The sequence below is a fragment of the Hoplias malabaricus genome, chromosome 1, assembly GCF_029633855.1.
Source record: "Hoplias malabaricus isolate fHopMal1 chromosome 1, fHopMal1.hap1, whole genome shotgun sequence".
In the NCBI taxonomy this organism is placed as follows: Eukaryota; Metazoa; Chordata; class Actinopteri; order Characiformes; family Erythrinidae; genus Hoplias; species Hoplias malabaricus.
In genome coordinates, this window is record NC_089800.1 from 90,429,561 (window position 1) to 90,456,401 (window position 26,841).

The window sequence follows — 26,841 nt, forward strand, 5'->3', positions numbered from 1 at the left end:
CTGTTTCCCCGCGGGCTAGAACCCTGTTTAATTGGGTTCTCCTTCAGGTACTGCTGCAGCTTCGCCTCGCCCAGCAACAGCTCGCTCACATCATCTGTAAACAACAAACAAACAATAAACAACAAGCACACATCGTCCTGAATCTATCCTCAAACCTTGACCTGCCCCCCAGCCCACTGAAGACTGACCCGGTGTGAACTCAGGGGCAGGGGGTAGGGGACGTTGTGGGATGTATGAGGTTTTAATCTCATTAATAACACAATTAACCCTTTAATACCTCATGTCCACTGAGCACAGTGTAATAAACTGCTCCGGGGCAAATAAACTGCCTCAGAGTAAATAACCTTAACTCCAACCCTAAAGCTGAGGATTTTCCAGCAAAAAATTCCCAGCAGGAACAGATTTTAAAAGGAGCAGGTGAAGAAGGTTTTTTAAAGTAAATCCAGTCTGAGAGTTTATTCACAGAGTTAACGGTTCCATTTGAGGATGCAGTAGATGAAGCATTTGAAAGGAAGAAGCTGAAGTACCCGGACTTGGCGGTGGCAGGCACATGTAAGACCAGTGGAGATAGGTGTTAGGGGATTTGTAGCCAAGTCTGCCACATCCCTGCGTGTGCAGTTCGGCATCAGGGGCCGGAAACCAAGGGCAGCTGTGAAGGAGTGATCAGAAAGAGCTGAAATGTCTAGTCAGTGCTTGTGGATAAGGAGAGCACAGGTTACTTGGGAAAATGCACTGTAGAGGTGCTGTTGTGATTGTTGGTGATGTAGCATGTAAAGTTCACACGGAACTGGTGGCACTGAGCATGCATTAACGGTGCCAGTGGGGCTGGGTACAGCACTAGTCACCAGGGAGCCCAGTGTGGATTTACAGCTGTTGATGGTAAAAGGGTAAAGGACTGTGAAGCTTGGAGTGGGGTTGGTATGTGACGCCAGACTTCACTGTTGATGCTTCTGGAGTGTGGTGGACTTGATTCAGTGAAACACTGACGAGGGGAGGTGCCGACCTGATGACCCCAGTGAAGAGCTTAATCTTGTGTATGATTCTAATTACTGATCACTTCAGGTGTTGATTTTCCCATTAAAAATTCACAATAACAATAATAATAACAATAATAATTCACAATAACAATGAAATAATATTTGAAACAAATTTCGAAGTGTTAAAATGTAAAAACTTCACAATAAATAACAATAAATAATGATTCGCTGATATAAACTTTTTAAAAACATATTAATGAGGGTCTGGGAGAAGATTCCTGTACAATGTAAATCTTATTTTATTAACTCGGTAAACAGAGAATAAACAGTTAAAGATTAAAAGTGAAATATTAAAACTCAGACTAACGCGGTGTAAAATCTGATTTAATAACAGTATTAATATTAGAGCGGTGTTAGTTATTGGGAATTTTAAACAGTTGCTTATATTTACCTCACCGGCTTCGTCGGATTTAAATTTTCCGTTCCACCTTAAATGCAATAATACGCGCTCAGTGGATCAACTACACATTTAAGGTGGAACGGAAAATGACACCTCATAAATTCTCGCGTTTTCAATCAAAATGTATGGTTTAAACTCCTAAACCCGTGATTGTGTTTAAAGTGGTAAAGCTGTTAAATGAATTAAATGAATGGTAATGACAGTTTAACCCCTTCCTCACCGTTCTGCAGTGGTTTAGCCGTCAGCTGTTTGACGAGTTCTAGGATTTTCTCCCACTGATTTTCTCCTCTGCAGCGCTCAATCTCCGCCTCCAGCCGAGACCCCGACCTCCGAGCCGCCATCGGACCCCGACACCGGCCAAATTTATAAAATACAACCCCGAATATTAGTGATCCTGACCACAGGCTGTACACAGTCTCTGAAACTGCGGAAACAGCGAGGTTGTTGCAGCAGAGGCCGGAGAGAGGCGAGTCCAGCCGGCAGGGGGCAGCACCGTCAGTTTAAAAAATAAACTAGCTCTTCATTGCCGAGAGGGAGAAACTGCGGCAGGAACCAGTTCTTCACTTTATTCGGTATTTAAATGTTATCCTTGTCTATTGTTATGTGTATGTTCACTTTGGGGTCAGGATAAAGTTGTTTGCCGCTCTACTCTTGTCCTCGGCCGTTTGCGGCGCCGCAGGAGAGACTCCTTCATCGTTAGGTTTGATTAGAGCTGAGTTAGCCACAGGCCAAAATTCGTGAGTATGGAACCTGTTCCAAACTGTTCCATGTTCACTCTCTAGTGCACTACACGGGACAATTTTACACCCAAAAAGTGCACATTTTTTAGAAAGAAAAATGTTCCGCTTAAAGATTTATTTTTAAATCAATCTCTAAATGCACAGTTAGGGGGAGAAGCTGCAGATTTGTACCGACGCAGTGAAGTACGTAGGGAGGTAGGAGCCGTTAGGGACGGACCCTGAGTGGCCAACTGTCCTTTCTTACAGCGGTAAAATGTACACATGGAAACACTGTAAATATGCCTTGGGTTTCATCTACTAATATTCAGCGCTTTCAATCAATAAATGTATTTAATATGCGTAATAGACACGTGTGTGTATTTTATATTAGAAATTTGTGTGTAATATATATGAATATTATGTGTTTGTCTGTGTGTTGTATAAAAGACACTAACTATAATATGTGCTCATTTGTTTCAAGATCTCGGAGCGGATTTACCTGCTGTAACAAGTAAGGCTTTATAAATGTATCCTTCTTCATTTTCAATCAGATGATGCTCAGCCCCACTTTTACTCTGAAAGGAGATTTTACAGGCCTTAAATAAAGGACTGGGCCCAGTTACTCAAAAGCATATTGGTGTTAATTTCAACAGGGAGAGAGGGTGTCCTATGTATTGCTCACTCTACCACTTCTGCTTTTACGAAACCCAGCCCAGTGGGTGTCAATATTTCAGTGCTGAGGTAAAGGACTGTAGCTGGTGTGTGTCAGTATTTCGGTGCTGTAACTGTATGTAGGCGTAAATGGCTGTAGCTGGTGTGTATCAGTATTTCGGTGCTGTAACTGTATGTAGGAGTAAACGGCTGTAGCTGGTGTGTGTCAGTATTTCGGTGCTGTAACTGTATGTAGGAGTAAACGGCTGTAGCTGGTGTGTGTCAGTATTTCGGTGCTGTAACTGTATGTAGGAGTAAACGGCTGTAGATGGTGTGTGTCAGTATTTCAGGGCTGTAACTGTATGTAGGAGTAAATGACTGTAGCAGGTGTGTATCAGTATTTCGGTGCTGTAACTGTATGTAGGAGTAAACGGCTGTAGCTGGTGTGTGTCAGTATTTCGGTGCTGTAACTGTATGTAGGAGTAAATGGCTGTAGCTGGTGTGTGTCAGTATTTTGGTGCTGTAACTGTATGTAGGAGTAAACGGCGTTAGCTGGTGTGTGTCAGTATTTTGGTGCTGTAACTGTATGTAGGAGTAAATGGCTGTAGCCGGTGTGTGTCAGTATTTCAGTGTTGTAACTCTATGTAGGAGTAAATGGCTGTAGCTTGTGTGTGTCAGTATTTCTGTGCTGTAACTGTATGTAGGAATAAACGGCTGTATCTTGTGTGTCTAAGTATGTACATGTTAATATGTTTATGAATCTGTGTGTGTGTGTGCGCGTGCTTACAGGATGTTCCTGACCCTGGTTTTGTTCCGGAAAGGCATTCCTGGTCGGCAGTGGATAGGGAAGCACCGGCGCCCTCGTGTGGTCACGTGGCAGATGAAGCGGAACACTTTGCAGCAGCTGGAGCGCGAGGCAGAGAACGAGTTCTGGCTCAGTCGTTCATACATGAACTCGGAACAGGAACGTGGTCACGCAGCTGCTCGAAGGGAACAGACCTGGACAAACATCAAAGCACAGAGATGCGCAAAGTTCCCGCAACACAAATACGTCTCGGAACACCTCGACCACCTCAACACCACCAGAACCTGGAGCTAGAACCGCTCTAAAGATGGCGGACACTCTGTGTAAAAACTGTGTAAACTCTGTGTTCTTCATTAAATGTGTTAATTCTTTACATCTGTGTTTACTCGTTATTGACATTGTTTACACGTCCAGAGGTGGATTATGAGTAAAGTTTGAAATAAATCAAGATATTTAAAAACAGACAAAAATAACTAAATAAATTGTGTATAGACATACACACACATACAACCCTACTTTACTGTGAGGGCATTGTTAAGTTCATTGGTTAGAGTTCTGAGCCTTTATTTCCATGATGTACACTAGGGGGCAGAAAATAGCCGTCCCTTAAAAACTTTGACCAAGTGATTCCTTGACAGTCTTTGAAAGTATAGGCTCGTGTTCAGCGCGCCCCCTACTGTTTCACAGCCGGGATTAACACTATACATATGGGGTGAGTGGGTGTGTTTTCACAGCCTCCGAATGAAGTGGACTGGAGGCCTGTCCTAATAAATTTCAGCTATGTCCAGTGTGTTTGAAAGGAAACCAGCAGATGGTGCGCTCCCTCCATGTTCACAACAGTTACATAAGCAGCAGCTTTTAATTTCTGACCGTTTAATGACATTTGGAGCTGTAAGAACACATCTGACACAAGCTGGGCTCCAAAGCCTAGGCTGCGGCCGAGGTAGGAGGGTCCTATTAAGACTCCCTATCACAAATGAACGGTCTAAAGAGGCTGCCTCGTGACGTCACCGGAAAGGTATTATCTGCCTTGAAGCACTAACATTCATCCATTCATTATCTGTAACCCTTATCCAGTTCAGGGTCGCGGTGGGTCCAGGAACACACCCTGGAGGTGAAGCACTAACATGAAAGTTAAAATAAGTTGTATTTGATTATTCATATTATCCTGCAAGACAATACTACATAACATTTTATTAAAACTTATACATCAACTCAAACTTCATCTATAAACCTTTACATTTCAACTGTGATTAAAAATAATAATAACGTATGTTTTCGATGGCACTGTAATATGGCAGTAAGACTTTGATTAAATATGGTATAGAGACAAAAACGGCTTTAGACAGACCAGTGCACAGAGAGACAGACAGAGTTCTGTTACAGGACACAGTCCTCGGGACTGAACAGTAACGTTCATTTCTGTTTTATTAAAAACATCTCACATGGGGACTGGATTACATTAGATAGGTTTGATTAAACGAATCCCGTGTTCCTCTGAAGCGGTGGACATTCTATCCCAGAGTGAGATGCAGTCTCCTGATCAGTAGGGGGCGATCAACAGCGGAGCTGGAAAACTCATCCACTTAAAAAACTACATCTCCCATGAGGCAGTGCGGTGGAGCGGCTCGGTCTCCATGACAGTGTGATATTGTTGTTGATGATTTCTGCGGCGTTTCACCAGGCTGTGTTCTACAGGAACGGTAAAGAACCGGACACATTCTAGATAACGGCGTTAGGGCGGCTGAACTGTGAGTGCAGTCAGCGTCGGTGCTGCAGTGTGTTCTAGATCAGTGTTAATGCTGCAGTGTGTTCTAGATTAATGTCCGTGCTGCAGTGTGTGTGTATGCTAGATCAGTGTTAATGTTGCAGCGTGTGGGTGTGTTTTATATTCATGTCCGTGCTGCAGTGTGTGTATGTGTGTGTGTGTGTGTCAGTGTGTGTTCTAGATCAGTGTTAAAGCTGCAGCGTGTGTGTGCTTTATATTAGTGTCTGTGCTGCATTGTGTGTGTTCTAGGTCTGTCAGTGGTGCAGTGTGTGTGTGTCTGTGTGTGTGTTATAGATCAGTGTCAGGGCTGCAATGTGTGTGTGTGTTCTAGATCATTGTTATTACTGCAGTGTAAAACTGTTCTAGATCTTTGTTAATGATGTAATTTGAGAATATGCTCTAGAGCAGTGTTAATGCGACATTGTGTGTTTGTGTCCTGGAGTGAGTTCTAGAGCAGTGTTAATGTTGCATCGTGTGTTTCTGTTCTAGAGTGTGTTCTATGTCTGTGTTAATGTTGCAAGGTTTGAGTGTGTTCTAGATCAGTGTCAGTGTAAATGCTTTGTTCTAAATCAGTGTCAGTGCTGTGTTCTAGATAAGTGACAGTGCTGCAGTGTGTGTGGTCTAGATCTGTCTTAATTTTGCAGTGTGTGTGTTCAAGTCAGTGTTATTGTTGCAGTTTGTGAGTTCTATATCGGTGTTATGATGTTTGATTGTATGGTGTTCAGATGGGTTCTCTTGGTTTGCCAGAATGTGGTAAGGGTTGTCAGACCTGAGCTGCAGTGATGTTAGTGCCCGGAGAACAGAGAAGAGATCAGCGAGGAGAACAACTGGAAGAACGGAGAACCTAATCACACCTCAACAACAACATCAAATAAAGAGTAATGATCTCCAGATACAGCAGGAAACCTGTCACACACAACTTACACATGTGAGTATCAACACAGTAACACAGTAAAACAGCAACACAATAACACAGTAACACTACAACACAATAACACAGTAACACTACAACACTGTAACACTGCAACACAGTAACACTACAACACAGTAGCACAGTAACACTACAACACAGTAGCACAGAAACACTGCAACACAGTAACACTGCAACACAGTAACACAGAAACACTGCAACACAATAACACAGTAACACTACAACACAGTAACACTGCAACACAATAACACAGTAACACTGCAATACAGTAACACTACAACACAGTAACACTACAACACAGTAGCACAGTAACACTGAAACACAGTAATACTACAACACAGAAACACTACAACACAGTAGCACAGTAACACTGCAACACAATAACACAGTAACACTACAACACAGTAGCACAGTAACACTACAACACAGTAGCACAGAAACACTACAACACAGTAACACAGAAACACTGCAACACAGAAACACTACAACACAGTAACACTACAACACAGTAACACAGAAACACTGCAACACAGAAACACTACAACACAGTAACACTACAACACAGTAACACATGTTTATATGGAGAGTGATTTGAACTGAACTGAGATCAATCAGTGAATCACATTTTATTTATATAGCGCTTTTCACAACAGAAAGTTGTCACAAAGCAACTTTTCAGAGCTCCAGGTCCAAGCCTCTTATGAGTGAGCCAATGGCAACAGCAGCAAGGAAAATCTCCCTCAACACACCAGGAAGAAACCTTTGAAGGAATCAAGGGACTTGGTTAAGCAGGGGCAAAACTGTCCTGTGAAAAAAGTTTCCACGGGTCAGGCAAAAGAACCCAGCAACAGACAGCGTGTTGGCGGATACCAGAAAGCTAATTAAAAAAGCTGTATCTATGGTAGTATGACGGTAATACAGAGTAGTGATAATATGAAAACCAGCTCTAACACCAATAGAGAAGGAGTAACCTGAGAGTGAGTGATTAACCAAAAGCTTGTTTGAAAAGGTAGGTTTTAAATCTAGATTTAAAGATTGAGAGTGTGTCTGAGCCCCGAACAGGAGCATTGTGAACAAAGGCTCTTCCTCTTACAGTGTTTTTCTTAATAGACGGGCGTCCTGTGAACAAAGTGTATGTGACGGGAGATAAGGTATGAGGAGTTCAGTTAGATTCTGCCAAATTTATAAACTAAGAGGAGTATTTTATAGTGAATGCGAAATTTTATGGGTAGCCAGTGTAGAGACGAGAAAACTGGGGTCATATGGTTCAATGTTCTAGCTCTAGTGAGCACCCTGGCTGCTGCACTGTGAACTAACTGAAGCCTACTGAAGTGTAATGCTTTGCACGAGCTCCCTGCCAGGAGCGCATTGCAGTAGTCTAGACGTGAAGTTATAAAAGCATGCACTAGTTTCTCTGCATCTTTTAAGGATAAAACATGGCAAATTTTGGCAATATTGAGTAAGTGGAAAAAGGCAGTTTGAGTAAGCTGGATATATACTGGTATCAAATGTGAGAGTCGAATCAAAAGCTACCCCTAAGTTTTTGATGATGGTACTGTGTTTTAGTGTGGAATTATCAAGATTATTAGCAGCTTTTCTGAGTGAATGTTTCTGAAAATCTGTATCACAGTATCTGTCCTGAGCATCACTGTCACAACATCACCACGTCACAGCATCACTGTCACAACATCACCACGTCACAGCATCACTGTCAAAATATCACCACATCACAGCATCATTCTCATAACATCACCACGTCACAGCATCACTGTCACAACATCACCACGTCACAGCATCACTGTCAAAATATCACCACATCACAGCATCATTCTCATAACATCACCACGTCACAGCATCACTGTCACAACATCACCACATCACAGCATCACTGTCACAACATCATCACGTCACAGCATCACTGTCACAGCATCACTGTCACAACATCACTGTCCACTGTCGAAATATCACCACATCACAGCATCATTGTCATAACATCATCATGTCACAGCATCACTGTCACAACATCACCGTGTCACAGTATCACTGTCAAAATATCACCACGTCACAGTATCACTGTCAAAATATCACCACGTCACAGCATCACTGTCACAACATCACCACATCACAGCATCACCATGTCACAACATCACCACTTCACAGCATCACTGTCTCAACATCACCGTGTCACAGGATCACTGTCACAATATCAGCACATCACAGCATCATTGTCACAACATCACCACATCACAGCATCACTGTCACAACATCACCATGTCACAACATCACTGTCATAACATCACTGTGTCACAACATCACCACGTCACAGCATCACTGTCACAAAATCACTGTGTCACAACATCACTGTGTCACAACATCACTGTCACAACATCACCATATCACAGCATCACTGTCACATCATCACTGTGTCACGACATAACCATGTCACAGCATCACCACGTCACAACATCACTGTCACAACATCACCACGTCACAGGATCACTGTCACAACATCACCCCCTCACAGGATCACTGTCACAACATCGCCATATCACAGCATCACTGTCACATCATCACCACGTCACAACATCACCACGTCACAACATCACTGTCACAATATCACTGTGTCACAACATCACCATGTCACAGGATAACTGTCACAACATCGCCATATCACAGCATCACTGTCACATCATCACTGTGTCACAACATCACCGTGTCACAGCATCACTGTCACAATATCACCATGTCACAGCATCACTGTGTCACAACATCACCGTGTCACAGCATCACTGTCACAATATCACCATGTCACAGCATCACTGTCACAATATCACCATGTCATAGCATCACTGTCACAACATCACCGTGTCACAGCATCACTGTCACAACATCACCATATCACAGCATCACTTTCACAACATCACTTTGTCAAAACATCACCACGTCACAACATCACCATGTCACAGCATCACTGTCACAACATCACTGTCACAGCAACACTGTCACAATATCACCACGTCACAACATCACCTTGTCACATCACTGTCACAACATCACCACATCACAGCATCACCATGTCACAACATCACCACTTCACAGCATCACTGCCTCAACATCACCGTGTCACAGGATCACTGTCACAATATCACCACATCACAGCATCACTGTCACAACATCACCTCATCACAGCCTCACTGTCACAACATCACCATGTCACAGCATCACTGTCATAACATCACTGTGTCACAACATCACCACGTCATAGCATCACTGTGTCACAACATAACCATGTCAGAGCATCACCACGTCACAACATCACTGTCACAACATCACTGTGTCACAGGATCACTGTCACAACATCACTGTGTCAAAACATCACCACCTCACAGGATCACTGTCACAACATCGCCATATCACAGCATCACTGTCACATCATCGCCATATCACAGCATCACTGTCACATCATCACCATGTCACAACATCACTGTCACAACATCACTGTGTCACAACATCACCATGTCACAGGATAACTGTCACAGCATCGCCATATCACAGCATCACTGTCCCATCATCACTGTGTCACAACATCACCACGTCACAACATCACTGTGTCACAGCATCACTGTCACAATATCACCATGTCACAGCATCACTGTCACAACATCACCGTGTCACAGCATCACTGTCACAACATCACCATATCACAGCATCACTTTATCAAAACATCACCACGTCACAACATCACCATGTCACAGCATCACTGTCTCAGCATCACTGTCACAGCATCACTGTCACAACATCACTGTCACAATATCACCATGTCACAACATCACTACGTCACAGCATCACTGTCACAACATCACCATGTCACATCACTGTCACAACATCACTGTGTCACAGCATCACCGTGTCACAACATCACTGTCACAACATCACCACATTACAGCATCACTGTCACATCACCACGTCACAGCATTACTGTCAGATCATTACCATGTGACAGCATCACTGTCACAAAATCACAGTGTCACAACATCACCATATCACAGGATCACTGCCACATCACTGTATCAAAACATCACCATGTCACAGGATCACTGCCACATCACTGTATCAAAACATCACCATGTCACAACATCACCACATCACAACATCACTGTCACAACATCACTGTCACAACATCACTGTATCACAACATCAATGTCACAACATCACCATGTCACATAATCACTGTCACAACATCACCATATCACATCATCACTGTGTCACAACATAACCACGTCACAGCATCACTGTCACAACATAACCACGTCACAGCATCACTGTCACAACATCACCACGTCACAGCATCACTGTCACAACATCACCACGTCACAACATCACCACGTCACAGCATCACTGTCACAACATCACCACATCACAGCATCACTGTCATAACATCAGTACGTCACAGCATCACTGTGTCACAGCATCACTGTCACAATATCACCACGTCACAACATCAGTGTCACAACATCACTAAGTCACAGCATCACTGTCACAACATCACCGTGTCACATCATTGTGTCACAGCATCACCGTATCACAACATCACTGTCACAACATCACTATGTCACAGCATTATTGTCAGAGCATTACCATGTGACAGCATCACTGTCAGAGCATTACCATGTGACAAAATCACTGTCACATCACTGTGTCACAACATCACTGTCACAACATCACTGTGTCACGACATCACTGTCAGAACATCATCGTGTCACAACATAACCGTTTCACAACATCACTGTCAGAACATTGTGTCACAACATCACTGTCACAGCATCACTCTATCACAACATCAACACGTCACAGCGTCACTGTCTCAAGATCACCGTGTCTCAACATCACCTTGTCACAACATCATTGTCACAACATCACCACATCACAGCATCAGTGTCACAGCATCACCATGTCACCCTGTCACAGCATTACTGTCACAACATCATCATGTCACAGCATCACTACATCACAGCATCACTACATCACAGCATCACTGTCACAACGTCACTGTGTCACAGCATCACTGTCACAGTATCACCACGTCACAGCATCACTGTCCCAACATCACCATGTCACAGCATCACTGTCTCAACATCACCATGTCACCACATCACTGTCACAACATCACTGTCACAGAATCACTGTCTCAACATCACCATGTTACATCACCACGTCACAGCATCACTGTCTCATCATCACCATGTCACAACATTACTGTCTCATCATCACCACGTCACAACATCACTGTCACAACATCACCGTGTCACCACACCACCATGTCACAAGACAGTGAGACAGGTACAGAGGTAGACAGACAGAAATACAGATATTTGAGTACAAAGACAAGGAGAGACTGTTTGGTTATAGACTTGTGAACAATGCAACAGATGGCACCCTGCCCTCAAGATAACATCCCTTGCAGTGACACTGACCTGGAGTGTGTGTGTTTGTGTGTGTGTAGTCGTGGTGTTTCCCGCAGTGGTGTGGATCAGCACCCTTTACCAGAGCCACCAGAACTGGACCCAGAGGAACCGCCGCCAAGCCACTGCAGGTTCATTTCTCGTTACATATATTTATATTTACAGACAACTGAGTAACTATGTGATCTATTTAGAGCGCTGTCATTTCGGCTTGGCACAGCTCTGCTACGTTCTGTTATTGCTCTGGGTCTCTCTCTCTCTCTCTCTCTCTCTCTCTCTCTCTCTCTCTCTCTCTCTCTCAGTTCCTGTAGGTCCTGTAGTTGTCCTGTCGACTCAGCGCAGTCCTGGTCGGGGATTCACAGTTATTCGAGCACAGGAGTTTCCACTGAGAGGAGCTCGCTCTTCTCCTGGGGCTACGATGTAAGTAGAGCATCATTGATGCTAACTCCAGAGGTGTAAATACATCAATAAAATGCTTGTAGTGACTCAATAAATACTTAATACATTCATTCACCTTTTGTAAGCACTTCATCCTGGTCAGGGTTGTGGGGGTCCAGAGCCCACCCAGAGTCATTGGGCTCACCTTGGACAGGACGTCTGTCCCTGCTAAACTAACATAACATAATTATATAGTAGCAGTCATAGCGCCCCCTACACATCCTGTAGAGTGCTACACTCTGTCTGTTTGGCTCTGTGGAGGTTATCGAGCATCACAGAGACACTCTGTCCAGGAAACGGCTCCCGGAGTTTAAACAGCCAACATCTTTAAGAGTTTGGAAGATGACTGGAACTCAGAGAGTGTGAGATATTTCACACTGAATTTAAAACTCCTCGATTAGCATTTAGCACTGATGAATCAGATGAGTGAGAGAAAGAGAGAGGGATAGAGGATAGAGAGAGAGGATAGAGAGACAGAGAGATTGAGAGAGAGAGAGATTGGATCTGTGTGAAATTGTTGGTATTTCACTGGACAGATGTCTTGTTGTCCACACAAATGTGTTGATTGATGCTGCACGTTATGAGATACATATTTAGTATTTATGCTGCACTCATAAAAATCCAAACATCAGTGATGATAAGCTCACAGTCTTTCTTCATTAGAATCACTGCTCTTCTGGACACTCCCTTATTCAGGAGCAGGGAACTTGTGTCTTTGGAACAGTATTATCATGTTGTTATTATTATTTTTATTTTTTTAATGAAAAAATTAAAATTAAACTCATTTCTGTAAACTTCAGTCTCTCTGTCTCTTACTGTTACCCCCGCCCCCGCACCCCTCGGCAGGAGTTTGATAAGGCTGCATCCGGGCAGGTGAAGCTGATGTTTGAGGAGATCGACGAGGAACTGTATGAAGGTAAAAGTGGAGTTCAGAAGAACCTTCAGGATGAATGTCAGCAGTGGGCCTCGCGCTTCCCCCACCTCCGGTACCCAACCGCCCCTAAACATAGAGCCAACCAAAGTACAGGCCAGAGTCTACTGTTAACACTGATTTACACTGTGTGTGTGTGTGTGTGTGTGTGTGTGTGTGTTTGTCTGTCAGGATCATTGGGAAGCAGTTGGTGTGTCCCACAGATGAAGGTTTTCAGTGGTTCGCTTCCATGTCTCCCAGCTCCACTTCCATCAGCTCAGCACTGGAGAAAAACATCAATGAGTGAGTTACTGAGAACACAGAGAGACCGTAGAGGAACACAGAGAAACAGTAGAGGAACACAGGGAGACAGTAGAGGAAGACAGAGACACCGTAGAGGAAGACAGAAAGACCGTAGAGGAAGACAGAGAGACCATAGAAGAACACAGAGGGACTGTAGAGGAAGACAGAGAGACCGTAGAGAGACCATAGAGGAAGAAAGAGGGACCGTAGAGGAAGACAGAGAGACCGTACAGGAAGACAGAAAGACCATAGAGGAAGACAGAGAGACTGTAGAAGAACACAGAGAGACTGTAGAGGAACACAGGGAGACCATAGAGGAACACAGAGAGACTGTAGAGGAAGACAGAGAGACCATAGAGAGACCATAGAGGAAGAAAGAGGGACCATAGAGGAACAACACAGAGAGACTGTAGAAGAAGACAGAGAGACCGTAGAGGAAAACAGAGAGACCATAGAGGAAGACAGAAAGACTGAAGAGCAACATAGTGAGAGACTGAGGAGGAACATAGTGAGAGACTGTAGAGAAACACAGAGAGACTGAATAGGAACATAGTGAGAGACCGTAGAGGAAGACAGAGGGACTGTAGAGGAACACAGAGGGACTGTAGAGGAAGACACAGAGACCATAGAGCAACACAGAGAGACCGTAGAGGAAGACACAGAGAGACTGTAGTGGAAGACAGAGAGACTGTAGTGGAAGACAGAGAGACCATAGAGCAACACAGAGAGACTGTAGAGGAAGACACAGAGAGACTGTAGAGGAAGACACAGAGAGACCATAGAGCAACACAGAGAGACTGTAGAGGAAGACACAGAGACCATAGAGGAAGACAGAGAGACTGTAGAGGAAGACAGAGAGACTGTAGAGGAAGACAGAGAGACCATAGAGAAAAACAGAGAGAATGTAGAGGAACACAGAGAGACTGTAGTGGAACACAGAGAGACTTTAGAGGAAGACACAGAGAGACTGTAGAGGAACACAGAGAGACTGTAGAGAAACACAGAGAGACTAAAGCGGAAGACAGGGAGACCATAGAGGAAGACAGAGAGACCGTAGAGGAAGACAGAGAGACTGTAGGAACACAGAGAGACCGTAGAGCAACACAGAGAGACTGTAGAGCAACACAGAGAGACTGTAGAGGAAGACACAGAGACCATAGAGCAACACAGAGAGACCATAGAGCAACCTAGAGAGACCGTAGAGCAACACAGAGAGACTGTAGTGGAAGACAGAGAGACTGTAGAGGAAGAAACAGAGAGACCATAGAGCAACACAGAGAGACTGTAGAGGAAGACAGAGAGACTGTAGAGGAAGACACAGGGAGACCATAGAGCAACACAGAGAGACTGTAGAGGAAGACAGAGAGACCATAGAGCAACACAGAGAGACTGTAGAGCAACACAGAGGGACTGTAGAGGAAGACACAGAGACCATAGAGCAACACAGAGAGACTGTAGAGGAAGACACAGAGACCATAGAGCAACACAGAGAGACTGTAGAGGAAGACACAGAGAGAATGTAGGGGAAGACACAGAGAGACTGTAGAGGAAGACACAGAGAGACCATAGAGCAACACAGAGAGACTGTAGAGGAAGACACAGAGACCGTAGAGCAACACAGAGAGACTGTAGAGGAAGACAGAGAGACTGTAGAGGAAGACAGAGAGACTGTAGAGGAAGACACAGAGACCATAGAGCAACACAGAGAGACCGTAGAGTAAACAGAGAGACCGTAGAGGAAGACAGAGAGACTGTAGAGGAAGACAGAGAGACTGTAGAGGAAGACAGATAAACTGTAGAAGAACACAGAAAGACTGTAGGAACACAGAGAGACTGTAGAGAAACACACAGAGACTAAAGAGGAAGACAGACAGACTGTAGGGGAAGACAGAGAGACCGTAGAGGAACACAGAGAGACCGTAGAGGAACACAGAGAGACTGTAGAGGAACACAGAGAGACTGTAGAGGAACACAGAGAGACTGTAGAGGAACACAGAGAGACTTTAGTGGAAGACAGAGAGACTTTAGTGGAAGACAGAGAGACTGTAGGGGAAGACAGAGAGACCATAGAGCAACACAGAGAGACTGTAGTGGAAGACAGAGAGACTGTAGTGGAAGACAAAGAGACTGTAGAGGAAGACAGAGACCATAGAGCAACACAGAGAGACTGTAGAGGAAGACAGAGAGACTGTAGAGGAAGACACAGAGACCATACAGCAACATGAAGAGACCGTAGAGAAAACGTGGAGACTGTAGAGGAAGACAGAGAGACTGTAGAGGAAGACAGAGAGACCATAGAGCAGCACAGATAGACCGTAGAGGAAACAGAGAGACCATAGAGGAACACAGAGATACTGTAGAGGAAGACACAGAGAGATCAAAGAGCAACACAGAGAGACTGTAGGGGAACACAGAGAGACTGTAGAGGAAGACACAGAGACCATAGAGCCGCACAGAGGGACCATAGAGCAACACAGAGAGACCATAGAGGAAGCCAGAGAGACCATAGAGGAAGCCAGAGAGACCATAGAAGAAGACAGAGAGACCATAGAGGAGGACAGAGAGACTGTAGAGGAACATAGTAAGAGATTGTAGGAAGACAGAGTGACCATAGAGGAAGACAGAGTGACCACAGAGGAAGACAGAGTGACCATAGAGGAACACAGAGTGACCATAGAGGAACACAGAGTGACCATAGAGGAACACAGAGTGACCATAGAGGAACACAGAGTGACCATAGAGGAACACAGAGAGACTGAAGGAACACAGAGAGATCATAGAGAAACAGAGAGACTGTAGAGGAACACAGAGAGACCATAGAGGAACACAGAGAGATCATAGAGGAACACAGAGAGATCATAGAGGAACACAGAGAGACTGTAGATGAACACAGAGAGACCGTAGAGGAAAACAGAGAGACCATAGAGGAAGACAGAAAGACTGAAGAGCAACATAGTGAGAGACTGAGGAGGAACATAGTGAGAGACTGTAGAGAAACACAGAGAGACTGAATAGGAACATAGTGAGAGACCGTAGAGGAAGACAGAGAGACTGTAGAGGAACACAGAGGGACTGTAGAGGAACACACAGAGACCATAGAGCAACACAGAGAGACCGTAGAGGAAGACACAGAGAGACTGTAGTGGAAGACAGAGAGACTGTAGTGGAAGACAGAGAGACCATAGAGCAACACAGAGAGACTGTAGAGGAAGACACAGAGAGACTGTAGAGGAAGACACAGAGAGACCATAGAGCAACACAGAGAGACTGTAGAGGAAGACACAGAGAGACTGTAGAGGAAGACACAGAGAGACCATAGAGCAAGACAGAGAGACTGTAGAGGAAGACAGAGAGACTGTAGAGGAAGACAGAGAGACCATAGAGAAAAACAGAGAGACCGTAGAGGAAGACAGAGCGACTGTAAGAACACAGAGAGACCGTAGAGCAACACAGAGAGACCGTAGAGCAACACAGAGAGACTGTAGAGGAACACAGAGAGACTGTAGAGGAAGACAGAGAGACCATAGAGAAAAACAGAGAGACCATAGAGGAACACAGAGAGACTGTAGAGGAACACAGAGAGACTGTAGTGGAACACAGAGAGACTGTAGAGGAACACAGAGAGACTGTAGAGGAACACAGAGAGACTGTAGAGGAACACAGAGAGACTGTAGTGGAACACAGAGAGACTGTAGTGGAACACAGAGAGACTGTAGTGGAACACAGAGAGACTGTAGTGGAACACAGAGAGACTTTAGAGGAAGACACAGAGAGACTGTAGAGGAACACAGAGAGACTGTAGAGAAACACAGAGAGACTAAAGCGGAAGACAGGGAGACCATAGAGGAAGACAGAGAGACCGTAGAGGAAGACAGAGAGACCGTAGAGGAAGACAGAGAGACTGTAGGAACACAGAGAGACCATAGAGCAACACAGAGAGACTGTAGTGGAAGACAGAGAGACCATAGAGCAACACAGAGAGACTGTAGAGGAAGACAGAGAGACTGTAGAGGAAGACACAGGGAGACCATAGAGCAACACAGAGAGACTGTGGAGGAAGACATAGAGACCATAGAGCAACACAGAGAGACTGTAGAGGAACACAGAGGGACTGTAGAGGAAGACACAGAGACCATAGAGCAACACAGAGAGACTGTAGTGGAAGACAGAGAGACCATAGAGCAACACAGAGAGACTGTAGAGGAAGACAGAGAGACTGTAGAGGAAGACACAGGGAGACCATAGAGCAACACAGAGAGACTGTAGAGGAAGACATAGAGACCATAGAGCAACACAGAGAGACTGTAGAGGAACACAGAGGGACTGTAGAGGAAGACACAGAGACCATAGAGCAACACAGAGAGACTGTAGAGGAAGACACAGAGACCATAGAGCAACACAGAGAGACTGTAGAGGAAGACACAGAGAGACCATAGAGCAACACAGAGAGACTGTAGAGGAAGACACAGAGACCATAGAGCAACACAGAGAGACTGTAGAGGAAGACAGAGAGACTGTAGAGGAAGACAGAGAGACTGTAGAGGAACACAGAGAGACTGTAGAGGAACACAGAGAGACTGTAGTGGAACACAGAGAGACTTTAGAGGAAGACACAGAGAGACTGTAGAGGAACACAGAGAGACTGTAGAGGAACACAGAGAGACTGTAGAGGAACACAGAGAGACTGTAGAGAAACACAGAGAGACTAAAGCGGAAGACAGGGAGACCGTAGAGGAAGACAGAGAGACCGTAGAGGAAGACAGAGAGACCGTAGAGGAAGACAGAGAGACTTTAAGAACACAGAGAGACCGTAGAGCAACACAGAGAGACCGTAGAGCAACACAGAGAGACCGTAGAGCAACACAGAGAGACTGTAGAGGAACACAGAGAGACTGTAGAGGAAGACAGAGAGACCATAGAGAATAACAGAGAGACTGTAGAGGAACACAGAGAGACTGTAGTGGAACACAGAGAGACTGTAGTGGAACACAGAGAGACTTTAGAGGAAGACACAGAGAGACTGTAGAGGAACACAGAGAGACTGTAGAGGAACACAGAGAGACTGTAGAGAAACACAGAGAGACTAAAGCGGAAGACAGGGAGACCATAGAGGAAGACAGAGAGACCGTAGAGGAAGACAGAGAGACCGTAGAGGAAGACAGAGAGACCGTAGAGGACCTCTGTAGAGGAAGACAGATAAACTGTAGAAGAACACAGAAAGACTGTAGGAACACAGAGAGACTGTAGAGAAACACACAGAGACTAAAGAGGAAGACAGAGATACTGTAGGGGAAGACAGAGAGACTGTAGAGGAACACAGAGAGACTGTAGAGGAACACAGAGAGACCATAGAGCAACACAGAGAGACTTTAGTGGAAGACAGAGAGACTGTAGGGGAAGACAGAGAGACCATAGAGCAACACAGAGAGACTGTAGGAGAAGACAGAGAGACTGTAGTGGAAGACAAAGAGACTGTAGAGGAAGACACAGAGACCATAGAGCAACACAGAGAGACTGTAGAAGAAGACAGAGAGACTATAGAGGAAGACAGAGAGACTGTAGAGGAAGACACAGATACCATACAGCAACATGAAGAGACCGTAGAGGAAGACAGAGAGACTGTAGAGGAAGACAGAGAGACCATAGAGCAGCACAGATAGACCGTAGAGGAAACAGAGAGACCATAGAGGAACACAGAGATACTGTAGAGGAAGACACAGAGAGATCAAAGAGCAACACAGAGAGACTGTAGAGGAAGACACAGAGACCATAGAGCAGCACAGAGAGACCATAAAGCAGCACAGAGAGACCATAGAGGAAGCCAGAGAGACCATAGAGGAAGCCAGAGAGACCATAGAAGAAGACAGAGAGACCGTAGAGGAAGACAAAGAGACTGTAGAGGAAGACACAGAGACCATAGAGCAACACAGAGAGACTGTAGAAGAAGACAGAGAGACTGTAGAGGAAGACAGAGAGACTGTAGAGGAAGACACAGATACCATACAGCAACATGAAGAGACCGTAGAGGAAGACAGAGAGGCTGTAGAGGAAGACAGAGAGACCATAGAGCAGCACAGAGATACTGTAGAGGAAGACACAGAGAGATCAAAGAGCAACACAGAGAGACTGTAGAAGAAGACAGAGAGACCATAGAGCAGCACAGAGAGACCATAGAGCAGCACAGAGAGACCATAGAGGAAGCCAGAGAGACCATAGAGGAAGCCAGAGAGACCATAGAAGAAGACAGAGAGACCGTAGAGGAGGACAGAGAGACTGTAGAGGAACATAGTAAGAGATTGTAGGAAGACGGAGTGATCGTAGAGGAAGACAGAGTGACCATAGAGGAAGACAGAGTGACCACAGAGGAACACAGAGTGACCATAGAGGAACACAGAGTGACCATAGAGGAACACAGAGAGACTGAAGGAACACAGAGAGATCATAGAGAAACAGAGAGACTGTAGAGGAACACAGAGAGATCATAGAGGAACACAGAGAGATCATAGAGGAACACAGAGATCATAGAGGAACACAGAGAGACTGTAGATGAACACTGAGAGACTGTAGATGAACACAGAGAGAACGTAGAAGAATACAGAGAGACCATAGAGGAGCACAGAGAGACAGTAGAGGAGCACAGAGCGTCATGTTGATGAACACAGAGAGACCGTGTAGGAACACAGAGAGGCCATAGAGGAACACAAAGAGGTCGTAGAGAAATACAGAGAAACTGTAGAGGAACCATGGAGAGCATCATATGCCACAGTGGGTGAGAATAAGCTTTGACATTATTGGTTTGGGACAGACTTTTATTGTGTAGTGTGGTGTTTCTGCCTGAGCAGGGAATTCAACCCTTGTTTGCAGTTTGGAGGACAATTTATAGTATCCACTGCACTAACTCACCTTTACCCACTGTGTGTGTGTGTGTGTGTGTGTGTGTGTGTGTGTGTGTGTGTGTGTGTGTGTGTGTGTGTGTGTGTGTGTGTGTGTGTGTGTTTGTTAGTTTGTGTGTGCAGGGTCACAGAGCTGTACTGTGTCCCTCTGTGGACCCCATACACTCGGACCAGCACCATGGTTTCCATGTAGATGAGATGCCGAGGGTGATTGAGGCAGAGGGACTGATGGAAGAGTATCTTGCCTTTGACTGCAGAGACCTGTAAGTGTGTGTGTGTCTGTGTATGATTGTTTGTGTGACTAGGTGTACATAACGTGTGTGTATTGCAGGGACGAGGAGTTAGAGAGAGAGTGTGGGAGCAGTAGGAGGGCGTGTCTCCCGCCGGTGTCTCCGTACCGGTGCCGCAGGGAGGCGGTGCTGGAGCTGCTGTTTGATGACGTGTGGCGCGAGCTGATTGGTTGGATGGAGGAGCTGATCCGCAGACTGTGGGAGGGCTGTGTGTCCGGTACCAATACGTTAATTACACAATTAATACTAAGTTATCATTTAACTTAAATAATTAATGATGAAGGTGATGATGAAGATGAAGTTGAAGGTAATGAAGGTCATGATGAAGGTGAAGGTAATGAATGTGATGATGAAGATAAAGGTGATGATGATGAAGGTGAAGTTGAAGAAGGTGATGATGATGATGAAGATAAAGGTGATGATGTTGAAGGTGAAGTTGAAGAAGGTGAAGGTGAAGTTGAAGAAGGTGAAGGTGAAGTTGAAGAAGGTGATGATGATGAAGGTGCTATGAAGATGAAGATGATGATGGTAATGATGATGAAGGTGATGGTGATGAAGGTGATGGTGATGATGATGATGAGTATGATGAAGGTGAATGTGAAGTTGGTGATGATAAGGATAATGAAGGTGAAGATGATGATGAAGGTGATGATGGTGAAGGTGATGATGATGGTGGTGATGATGATGATTATCAAGAAGGTGAAGATGAAGTTGATGACGATGATAATAATGATGGTGAAGGTGATGATGATGATGGTGAAGGTGAGTGTGATGGTGATGATTATGATTAAGGTGAAGGTGATGATGGTGATGATGATGAAGGTGAAAGTGATGATGATGATAATGAAGGTGATGATGGTGAAGGTGATGATGAGTATGATGAAGGTGAAGGTAAAGTTGATGATGATGATGATAATGATGATGAAGGTGATGATGGTGATGATGGTGAAGGTGAGTGTGATGGTGATGATTATGATTAAGGTGAAGGTGATGATGATGATGATGAAGGTGAGTGTGATGGTGATGATGATGAAGGTGAAAGTGATGATGATGATGATGATGATGGTGATGATGATAATGAAGGTGATGATGGTGAAGGTGATGATGGTGATGATGAGTATGATGAAGGTGAAGGTAAAGTTGATGAAGGTGATGATGATGGTAATGATGATGAAGGTAAATGTGAAGTTGGTGATGATGATGATAATGAAGGTGAAGATGAAGTTGATGATGATGATGATAATGATGGTGAAGGTGATGATGATGAAGGTGATGAAGAAGATGATGATGATGGTGAAGGTGATGATGATGAAGGTGAAGGTTAACTTGATGATGATGATGATGATGGTGATGATTATGATGAAGATGAAAGTGATGATGATGATGATGATGAAGGTGATGATGAGTATGATGAAGGTGAAGGTGAAGTTGATGATGATGATGAAGGTGAAGATGATGAGAATGGTGGTGATGATGATGATGATGATGATGAAGGTGATGATGGTGAAGGTGATGATGATGGTGGTGATGATGATCATTATCAAGAAGGTGAAGATGAAGTTGATGATGATGATGATGGTGTAGGTGATGATGATGAAGGTGATGAAGATGATGATGATGATGATGATGGTGAGGGTGATGATGTTGAAGGTGAAGGTTAAGTTGATGATGATGATGATAATGATGGTGAAGGTGATGATGATGATGAAGGTGATGAAGAAGATGATGATGATGATGGTGAAGGTGATGATGATGAAGGTGAAGATTAAGTTGATGATGATGATAATAATGATGGTGAAGTTGATGATGATGATGATGGTGATGATTATGATGAAGATGAAAGTGATGATGATGATGATGATGATGATGGCGAAGGAGATGATGATGAAGGTGAAGGTGATGATGAGTATGATGAAGGTGAAGGTGAAGTTGATGATGATGATGAAGGTGAAGATGATGAGGATGGTGGTGATGATGATGATGATGATGATGGTGATGATGGTGAAGGTGATGATGATGGTGGTGATGATGATGATTATCAAGAAGGTGAAGATGAAGTTGATGATGATGATAATGATGGTGTAGGTGATGATGATGAAGGTGATGAAGATGATGATGATGGTGAGGGTGATGATGTTGAAGGTGAAGGTTAAGTTGATGATGATGATGATAATAATGATGGTGAAGGTGATGATGATGATGAAGGTGATGAAGAAGATGATGGTGAAAGTGATGATGATGAAGGTGAAGATTAAGTTGATGATGATGATAATAATGATGGTGAAGTTGATGATGATGATGGTGATGATTATGATGAAGATGAAAGTGATGATGATGATGATGATGATGGCGAAGGAGATGATGATGATGATGATGATGATGATGAAGGTGATGATGAGTATGATGATGTTGAAGGTGAAGTTGATGATGATGATGAAGGTGAAGATGATGAGGATGGTGGTGTTGATGATGATGATGATGATGATGATGAAGGTGATGATGGTGAAGGTGATGATGATGGTGGTGATGATGATGATTATCAAGAAGGTGAAGATTAAGTTGATGATGATGATAATAATGATGGTGAAGTTGATGATGATGATGATGGTGATGATTATGATGAAGATGAAAGTGATGATGATGATGATGATGATGGCGAAGGAGATGATGATGATGAAGGTGATGATGAGTATGATGAAGGTGAAGGTGAAGTTGATGATGATGATGAAGGTGAAGATGATGAGGATGGTGATGATGATGAAGGTGATGATGGTGAAGGTGATGATGATGGTGGTGATGATGATGATTATCAAGAAGGTGAAGATGAAGTTGATGATGATGATAATGATGGTGTAGGTGATGATGATGAAGGTGATGAAGATGATGATGATGATGATGGTGAGGGTGATGATGTTGAAGGTGAAGGTTAAGTTGATGATGATGATGATAATAATGATGGTGAAGGTGATGATGATGATGAAGGTGATGAAGAAGATGATGATGGTGAAGGTGATGATGATGAAGGTGAAGATTAAGTTGATGATGATGATAATAATGATGGTGAAGTTGATGATGATGATGATGGTGATGATTATGATGAAGATGAAAGTGATGATGATGATGATGATGGCGAAGGAGATGATGATGATGATGATGATGATGATGATGATGAAGGTGATGATGAGTATGATGAAGGTGAAGGTGAAGTTGATGATGATGATGAAGGTGAAGATGATGAGGATGGTGGTGATGATGATGATGATGAAGGTGATGATGGTGAAGGTGATGATGATGGTGGTGATGATGATGATTATCAAGAAGGTGAAGATGAAGTTGATGATGATGATAATGATGGTGTAGGTGATGATGATGAAGGTGATGAAGATGATGATGATGATGATGGTGAGGGTGATGATGTTGATGGTGAAGGTTAAGTTGATGATGATGATGATAATAATGATGGTGAAGGTGATGATGATGATGAAGAAGATGATGATGATGATGGTGAAGGTGATGATGATGAAGGTGAAGATTAAGTTGGTGATGATGATAATAATGATGGTGAAGTTGATGATGATGGTGATGATTATGATGAAGATGAAAGTGATGATGATGATGATGATGATGATGATGGCGAAGGAGATGATGATGGTGATGATTATGATGAAGATGAAAGTGATGATGATGATGATGATGATGGCGAAGGAGATGATGATGATGATGATGATGATGAAGGTGATGATGAGTATGATGAAGGTGAAGGTGAAGTTGATGATGATGATGAAGGTGAAGATGATGAGGATGGTGATGATGATGAAGGTGATGATGGTGAAGGTGATGATGATGGTGGTGATGATGATGATTATCAAGAAGGTGAAGATGAAGTTGATGATGATGATAATGATGGTGTAGGTGATGAAGGAGATGATGATGATGATGATGATGATGATGATGAAGGTGATGATGAGTATGATGAAGGTGAAGGTGAAGTTGATGATGATGATGAAGGTGAAGATGATGAGGATGGTGGTGATGATGATGATGATGAAGGTGATGATGGTGAAGGTGATGATGATGGTGGTGATGATGATGATTATCAAGAAGGTGAAGATGAAGTTGATGATGATGATAATGATGGTGTAGGTGATGATGATGAAGGTGATGAAGATGATGATGATGATGATGGTGAGGGTGATGATGTTGATGGTGAAGGTTAAGTTGATGATGATGATGATAATAATGATGGTGAAGGTGATGATGATGATGAAGAAGATGATGATGATGATGGTGAAGGTGATGATGATGAAGGTGAAGATTAAGTTGGTGATGATGATAATAATGATGGTGAAGTTGATGATGATGGTGATGATTATGATGAAGATGAAAGTGATGATGATGATGATGATGATGATGATGGCGAAGGAGATGATGATGATGATGATGATGAAGGTGAAGGTTAACTTGATGATGATGATAATAATGATGGTGAAGGTGATGATGATGATGATGGTGATGATTATGATGAAGATGAAAGTGATGATGATGATGATGGCGAAGGAGATGATGATGATGATGATGATGATGAAGGTGATGATGAGTATGATGAAGGTGAAGGTGAAGTTGATGATGATGATGAAGGTGAAGATGATGAGGATGGTGATGATGATGAAGGTGATGATGGTGAAGGTGATGATGATGGTGGTGATGATGATGATTATCAAGAAGGTGAAGATGAAGTTGATGATGATGATAATGATGGTGTAGGTGATGAAGATGATGATGATGGTGAGGGTGATGATGTTGAAGGTGAAGGTTAAGTTGATGATGATGATGATAATAATGATGGTGAAGGTGATGATGATGATGAAGGTGATGAAGAAGATGATGATGATGATGGTGAAGGTGATGATGATGAAGGTGAAGATTAAGTTGATGATGATGATAATAATGATGGTGAAGTTGATGATGATGATGATGGTGATGATTATGATGAAGATGAACGTGATGATGATGATGATGATGATGATGGCGAAGGAGATGATGATGATGATGATGATGATGAAGTTGATGATGATGATGAAGGTGAAGATGATGAGGATGGTGGTGGTGATGATGATGATGATGATGATGATGAAGGTGAAGTTGATGATGATGATGATGAAGGTGATGATGGTGAAGGTGATGATGATGATGATGAAGGTGAAGTTGATGATGATGATGATGATGAAGGTGATGATGGTGAAGGTGATGATGATGGTGGTGATGATGATGATTATCAAGAAGGTGAAGATGAAGTTGATGATGATGATAATGATGGTGTAGGTGATGATGATGAAGGTGATGAAGATGATGATGATGATGATGGTGAGGGTGATGATGTTGAAGGTGAAGGTTAAGTTGATGATGATGATGATAATAATGATGGTGAAGGTGATGATGATGATGATGGTGAAGATTATGATGAAGGTGAAAGTGATGATGATGGTGATGATGGCGAAGGAGATGATGATGATGATGAAGGTGAAGGTTAAGTTGATGATGATGATGATGAAGGTGCAGATGATGATGGTGGTGATGATGATGATGAAGGTGATGATGAGTATGATGAAGGTGAAGGTGAAGTTGATAATGAAAGTGAAGGTGAAGTTGATGATGATGATGATGATGATGAAGGTGTGTGTTCCTGCAGATGAAGAGAAGACTGCAGTTGCTCTCAGTCCGGCCCGCCCTCATTCCCACAGTCCCTTTGATCTGCTGTCCGTCCTCCCTGAGGCTCCGCCCCGTATGGGCCTGGGCCCCACCCCTCCACGACCACAGCACACACACACTGCACTGCAGCTACAGGTCAGGACAGAGGCCGCTGTCTCACTCTCTGTCACACTCCCTGTCTCACACCACCTCGCTCCCTGAGCCTTTCCCGTGTCACTCTATGAGCATTTCTTGTCTGACTCCCCAAGTCTCTCATCTTCTTTCACTCTCACTGAGACATTTTCACTTCCTGGGGCGCTCTCTGACCGGCTCACTCCCGGAGTCTTTCTTTGTCCCTTTCTTTGAGTTTTCCCACTCCTCACTCCATTACTTGCCCCACACTTTTCTGATCCCTGTTTGATTTTGGTGGCTGTGTAATTTGTTTTCCGCCGGAATAGAGACGGGCTGTGTGACCCCGTGTCCCATTGTCCATGTACAACATCCCCCCCTTCCTGCCTCCTCCGTTTACAAATGTTGCTGATGTCA

At 43.8% G+C, this 26,841-nt stretch overlaps 3 protein-coding genes across 8 annotated transcripts in view; 2 read left to right on the top strand and 1 right to left on the bottom strand.

The window, feature by feature from the left end:
• Positions 1-1,790, bottom strand: part of ttc7b (tetratricopeptide repeat domain 7B) — a 41,262-nt gene extending 39,472 nt beyond the window's left edge. For both annotated transcript variants that reach the window (XM_066675996.1, XM_066675997.1), the window contains exons 1-2: positions 1,658-1,790; positions 1-94 (exon numbers count right to left, since the gene is read on the bottom strand). The exon at positions 1-94 is cut by the window's left edge and continues 61 nt beyond it. In XM_066675996.1, coding sequence (XP_066532093.1) covers positions 1-94; positions 1,658-1,778 — 215 coding nt within the window. In that variant the 5' untranslated portion in view covers positions 1,779-1,790. The remainder of the gene's footprint in view (positions 95-1,657) is intronic.
• A 111-nt stretch (positions 1,791-1,901) lies between these two features.
• mrpl57 (mitochondrial ribosomal protein L57) lies at positions 1,902-3,971 on the top strand. Of its 3 annotated transcripts, none has more exons than XM_066675999.1 (3): positions 1,902-2,009; positions 2,638-2,667; positions 3,597-3,971. In XM_066675999.1, the coding sequence occupies exon 3, from the start codon at positions 3,598-3,600 to the stop codon at positions 3,904-3,906; it is 309 nt and encodes a 102-aa protein (XP_066532096.1). In that variant the 5' UTR covers positions 1,902-2,009; positions 2,638-2,667; position 3,597; the 3' UTR covers positions 3,907-3,971. The 3 variants fall into 3 exon arrangements, with proteins under 3 accessions (XP_066532096.1, XP_066532095.1, XP_066532097.1); XM_066675998.1 differs by lacking the exon at positions 1,902-2,009 and adding an exon at positions 2,030-2,449; XM_066676000.1 differs by lacking the exon at positions 1,902-2,009 and adding an exon at positions 2,042-2,174.
• A 1,265-nt stretch (positions 3,972-5,236) lies between these two features.
• The window catches only part of fam149b1 (family with sequence similarity 149 member B1), a 37,089-nt gene continuing 15,484 nt past the window's right edge, over positions 5,237-26,841 (top strand). For 2 of the 3 annotated variants that reach the window (XM_066686127.1, XM_066686144.1), the window contains exons 1-9: positions 5,237-5,315; positions 6,128-6,308; positions 11,815-11,904; positions 12,076-12,193; positions 13,058-13,197; positions 13,314-13,424; positions 20,428-20,580; positions 20,649-20,824; positions 26,297-26,451. In XM_066686127.1, the coding sequence (XP_066542224.1) occupies positions 6,262-6,308; positions 11,815-11,904; positions 12,076-12,193; positions 13,058-13,197; positions 13,314-13,424; positions 20,428-20,580; positions 20,649-20,824; positions 26,297-26,451 (990 nt within the window). In that variant the 5' untranslated portion in view covers positions 5,237-5,315; positions 6,128-6,261. Of the gene's footprint in view, positions 5,364-6,127; positions 6,309-11,814; positions 11,905-12,075; positions 12,194-13,057; positions 13,198-13,313; positions 13,425-20,427; positions 20,581-20,648; positions 20,825-26,296; positions 26,452-26,841 lie in introns of all 3 variants that reach the window. The other variant, XM_066686137.1, reaches the window with a different exon arrangement.